General features: G+C 44.8%; 1 protein-coding gene across 1 annotated transcript in view; it reads left to right on the top strand.

Moving 5' to 3' along the window:
• RNF6 (ring finger protein (C3H2C3 type) 6) overlaps positions 1 to 5,540 on the top strand; it is a 13,816-nt gene extending 8,276 nt beyond the window's left edge. Inside the window, exon 3 of the mRNA XM_006831926.1 lies at positions 3,820 to 5,540. Coding sequence (XP_006831989.1) covers positions 3,820 to 5,540 — 1,721 coding nt within the window. The remainder of the gene's footprint in view (positions 1 to 3,819) is intronic.
• The last annotated feature ends 230 nt before the right edge of the window (positions 5,541 to 5,770 follow it).

Raw genomic sequence — 5,770 nt, 5'->3', positions numbered from 1 at the left:
TTTTTATTCCATCAATTCCTGGTGCCTTGTTCTTTGCCAACTCCTTCTATGCACCTTGGACTTCATCCCTGAGTATCAGTGGCTCTTGATCATATGGTACTTCTTGAAACGGTTGAACATTAACCATTTCCTTTTTGTACAGAGACACTGTTCCTTCCATCTTCTCTTGATGCTTTCTGCATCATTCAATAATTTGCCCAGAGAATCTTGAAGTAATGAAAGTCGAGGCTTGAATTTTTTCTTCAGTTCCCCCAGCTTGAGAAATGCTGAGCATGTTCTTCCTTTTTGGTTTTCTGCTTATAAATCTTTGCACATTTTATTATAATATTTGGCTTTATCATCTCGAGCTGATCTTTGAAATTTTCTGTCCAGCTTTGGACCTCCTCATTTCTTCCATTTGCTTTAGCATCTCTATGATAGAGAGCAAGTTTCAGTGTCTCTTCTGGCATCCCTTTTGATCTTTTCCTTCTTTCTTGTCTTCTTCATGTCTTGTTGCTCTCTTCACGTATGATGTTCTTGATGTCATCCCACAACTCTTTTTGTCTTTGGTCTTTAGTGTTTAATGTATTAAATCTGTTCTTCAGATGATCTCTAAATTCAGATGGGATATATTCCAGGTCATATTTTGGCTCTCGTGGACTTGTTTTCATTTTCTTCAGCTTCAGTTTGAATTTGCATATCAGTAATTGATGGTCTGTTCCACAGTCTGCCCCTGGCCTTGTTTTCACTGATGATATGGAGCTTTTCCATCTTCTCTTTCTGCAGATGTAGTCAATTTGATTTCTATGTTTTCCATCTGGCGAGGTCCATGTGTATAGTCGTCTGTTATGCTGTCTAAAGAAGGTATTTGAAATGAACAAATCATTGGTTTTGCAGAATTCTATCATGCGTTCTCCAGCATCATTTCTATCACCAAGGCCATATTTTCCAACTACTGGTCCTTCCTCTTTGCTCCCAGCCTTTGCATTCCAGTCACCAGAAATGCTCAATATATCTTGATTGCATGTTTGATCGATTTCAGATTGAGGAAGTTGGTGGAATTCTTCTATTTCATCCTCACTGGCTTTAGTGGTTGGTGCATAAATTTGAATATTAGTGGTATTAACTGGTCTTCCCTGTAGGTGCATGGATATTATCGTGTCACTTATAGCGTTGTATCTCATGGCTGATCTGGATATGTTCTTTTTGACGATGAATGCAACACCATTCCTTTTCAATTTGTTATTCCCTGCATAGTAAACCATGTGGTTGTCAGATTCAAAATGGCCAATACCAGTCTATTTCTGCTCACTAATGCCTAAGATATCGATGTTTATTCGTTCCATTTCATTTTTGACAACTTCCAATTTTCCCGGATTCATACATCGTACATTTCATGTTGTAATTTTCAGTGGAGGTTTACAGCTGTTTCTCTTCATTTTGAGTTGTGCCCTATTAGAAAATGAAGGCTCTGTGGTCTTTTTTCCACAAGCTCAACTCCATTGATGTCATCATGGTCAACTCTACCTCAGTCTCATTTTGAGTGCCTTCCAACCTGAGGGGCTCATTTTCCGACACTGTATGTGACAGTGTTTCTCTGCTATTCATAAGGTTTTTAATGACTAATGATTCGGAAGTAGTTTATCACTTTTTTTCCTAATCTGTCTTTCTCTGGAAGCTCATCTGAAACCTGTCCACCATGGGTGACCCTGCTGGTTATTTAAAATACCGGTTGCATAGCCCTCAGAATCACAGCAACTCAATCCACCACAGCACGACAGACAGACAAGTGGTGGCCATTTGGTTTTTTGTCAATATTGTCACTTTAAATTTTGAGGGGATCTGTGCGCATGTATAGTAGAACCCTCCAGGGGTGGGGGTGGGGTATCCATTTGCTCTGGGATCCCCTCTAGTTACCAGAATGGAGGTGTGCAGTCAGGTAGAGACCAATGAACAATGGACAGATACCACTTGGTTCTGTCAGGTGTTCATGGCTTCTCTGATCCTTCCTCCACTTGTTCTCTCCCAAGATGGCGGCTCCAGAAATAGCTGAGCGTCTTGAATTAGAAAGCAATGGATTTCTTGATTCTCCTACAAATTCCTTTAGCTGTAAGCCTTCCAGTTCGCTAGATATTCCTTTATATGCCATTCAGAGTTCCAGCACCATCCCCTGAGCCTGCTTGGCCCGGTATTCTGTGTTGTTATTGACAAAGCTCCTCACTGCCCGTCTACCCGATCTGCTGTCTAGATACAATCCACCTAGTCTGCCATGTAGGAAGAGTTAAATACATCAGTAATACATTCACTAGAAAATAGAAGGAAAACATCATGATACCAGGGTGAAAAGGAACAGGTCAGAGCTGCATTATGCTTTGACGACTAGATGCTTGAGTGTACAGCGAGTTAAACAGGAGAAAACGTCTGTCTTCATAGATCTTACATTCTAAATGAACAGGAAGTGTTCTTATTAACAGTATACGGACCTGATAGCAACTCCATATAGGACGTAGTGTTTTCCAGGCTGTCGTTACGGAAGCAGACTGCCACGTTTTTCCTGTGGAGCAGCTGGTGCTTCAAGCTGCCAAGCTTGCTAGCAGCTCTGCACTTAGCCTCCTGCATTACAAGAGCATCATTATACGTAACAGTTAATATGCATTAAGTGCTTTGTGTTTCAGGTATTATCTCATCATCTGTATTGTTGTAAAGTGCCGTGGAGTGGGTTCCGACCCATAGCGACCCTTAACAGGGTTTCTGAGGCTGTAAATCTTTGCGGGAGCAGAAAGCCTCATGTTTCTTCTGTGGAGCAGCTGGTAGTTTTGAACTGCTGACCTTGCGGTTCGCAGCCCGATTCGGAACCATTACACTGTAGTATCTTATTTTTCTCATGACAGTACTCTGTGATTGTTACTACTATCAGGCATAGAGAACTTGAGCTTGCCTGAAGTCTCCCAACTTCACATAAAGACAAATACTGTGGTTCAGATATATTTAGAAAGCCAGAATTCTTGAGGTATATGTACTTTTGGCAGTTCTTAAAAAAATGGTTAAAGTTCTTAAGGTTCAAATAATCCTAGTTGCAAAAGTTCTGCTTAAGTTGGTCCTGCTTTAAGGATCAGATGAACTATACACCAACTTCCTGCCCCTGCAGTTCACTGCCATTACCATATGTGTAAAGTGATTTAAGTGTACAGTTCTGATACTTGGTTCATTCCGCACTTGTTACAAACATTTTGCCAATAATTAATCCAAAACCCCACACCCACTACCATCGAGTTGAGTTAGACTCCAGGTGACCCTAGGGGACAGGGTCGAACTGCCCCCGTGGTTTCTTTAAGACTGGAAATCTTCACGGGAGCAGGCTGCCTTACCACTCTTGCAGAGTAGCTGGTAGTTTTGAACCACCAACCTTTTGGTTAGCAGTCCAGTGCTTAACCCACAGTGCCACCAGTGTCTTTTGCCAATAAGAGGCAAAGAGAATTCAGAAATAAACCTTTGTCCACAGGTTTGCATAAGTACTATTTTATGTTTGGTACTATAGGATCAGCACTTGACTGCTAATTGCAAGGTCAGTGGTTCAAACCCACCAGCTGCCCCTCAGAAACCCTATACAGGGTCACTGTGAGTCGGAACCAACTTCGACAGTACTTAACAACAATACATAAGTAGTAGTCAAGTTTTATATGCTAGTACACACCTTTTTTTTTTTCAAAAGTTGCACTAACTTTTTTTTACCATTTTTTCATTAGAATTGCAGATGTTCTTAAATATAATTTACTTTAATAAAGCTTTGTCTTTTCAGTTTTAGGAGTTGATCTTATGTTTATTTATCTTCTTTTCCAGACTCTGAAGTCCACCAAGAAAGTTCAAATGAGGACTCTCTGTTCGAATGGTTAAACACATTTCGCCGTAACAGAAATGCTACTCGCAGTGGACAGAATGGGAACCAGACTTGGAGAGCTGTGAGTCGAACAAACCCAAATAGCGGAGAGTTTCGCTTCAGTCTGGAAATCCATGTAAATCAAGAGAATAGAGGGTTAGAGACTGCCAGCGAAGCAGATCCAGGCCCCCCACTCCAGGACATTAACAGAGATCTGGCGAGTAGCGGGCCTCCCAGATCAGGTAGCCCTGTGGCCAGCCGGACAAGAAGCCGAAGCTCACCAAGTCTCAGAGGGAGTCGTTCTAGTGTGCCGAGGACTCGGCGTGCTGCAGGAGAGCAGAATCAAGCAGATACCTCTTATTCCACATTGAGGAGATTACGGAGTGGGGTGAGGGGCCCAGTTGGCCTTCCCAGGACTCAGGTTCCCCTTGATCACACCTATGAGACGGAGGGTAGTGAACGAAGACACGGGGAGGGACAGCGCTTTGGAGCAGCACATGTGTGGGAGAACGGGGCTAGAACTAATGTCACAGTGAGGAATACAAACCAAAGACTAGAGCCAATTAGGTTACGGTCTTCATTCAGTAGTCGCAGCCGTTCCCCAATTCAGAGACCGGGTGGAGCTAGTCCCCGTAGTTCCCAGAGAGAAAGCAGGCCTTCCCAGCACACAATTAGAAGGCCTGTTAGGAGAGCTGTAACCCCCGTCTTCTCGGAGCAAGATGGAGAGCCCAGAGATAGCCCACAGACCCCAGTCTCTAATTCAAGACTCATGTCGAGAATCACTGTGGAGGAAGGAGAAGACTCCAGCAGGGCCTCAGCCAGTGTGCAACACCATCCAACCATCACTCTGGATCTTCAAGTCAGAAGGATTCGTCCTGGTGAAAGCCGAGACCGGGACAGTATTGCAAATAGAACTCGCTCCAGACGAGGACTAGCAGCAAACACAATCACTCTCGAAAACAATAGTGGGGGCTTTCGCCGAACGATTTCCCGTTTAGAGCGGTCAGGGATTCGAACCTATGTTAGCACCATAACAGTTCCTCTCCGTCGGGTGTCTCAGAGTATGCGTGTTGAACCATCATCTACGGCTCTTCGGTCGATTTTAAGGCAGATCATGAGTGGGTTTGGAGAACTGAGCTCTCTCATGGAGGCCGAGGCTGAGTCAGAGATGGAGAGGAGCGGCCAGCCTATCGCAGAGATGCGCTGGGACCTGAGTGACACAGTTAGCAGCCGCCAGCGGGATGAAGGGGTTTCTCAAGACGGCGCTGGAGCACGTGGTGAAAACGGCACCCCCCAGCCGCCGGCCGCACGCAGGGACAGTCAAGGTGACCAGCCGCTGAGACCTGCTAACACTCTAGTTGACACTGGAACACTGCCTATTCTTCGCCTTGCCCGCTTCTTTTTGCTCAATGAAGATGACAGTGATGTCCGCATGCGCGGCTTAACCAAAGAACAGATTGACAATCTCTCCACCCGGAACTACGAGCTCAACAGCACTGACAGCGAACTAAGCAAGGTCTGCAGCGTGTGTATTAGTGAGTACAGGGCTGGGAACAAGCTCAGGCAGCTCCCTTGTAGGCATGAGTTCCACATCCACTGCATCGACCGCTGGCTCTCCGAGAACTGCACTTGTCCCATTTGCCGGCAGCCTGTGTTAGGTTCCGGCCTAGCCAACAACGGCTGACCCGTCGCTCTTCAAGTTGCACTGTGGCCGCACTGATGGCCCGAGCCTTCCCTCTGTTGAGTTCTCTGTGGCACGAAGCGGGATGAAAATGAACAGATGGCAGTTTGAACTTTGTGTGTGTGTGTGTGTGTGTGTGTGTGTGTGCTTTTTTTTTACTTGCCGGGAAGACGAAATTTCTAGAAATTCAAGATGCAAATGTTCAGAGATCTCAAAAGTACAGGAAAGTTAAT

This window comes from Chrysochloris asiatica, unplaced genomic scaffold (assembly GCF_000296735.1).
Source record: "Chrysochloris asiatica unplaced genomic scaffold, ChrAsi1.0 scaffold00005, whole genome shotgun sequence".
NCBI lineage: Eukaryota > Metazoa > Chordata > Mammalia > Afrosoricida > Chrysochloridae > Chrysochloris > Chrysochloris asiatica.
This window is presented reverse-complemented; position numbering and strand designations above follow the sequence as displayed.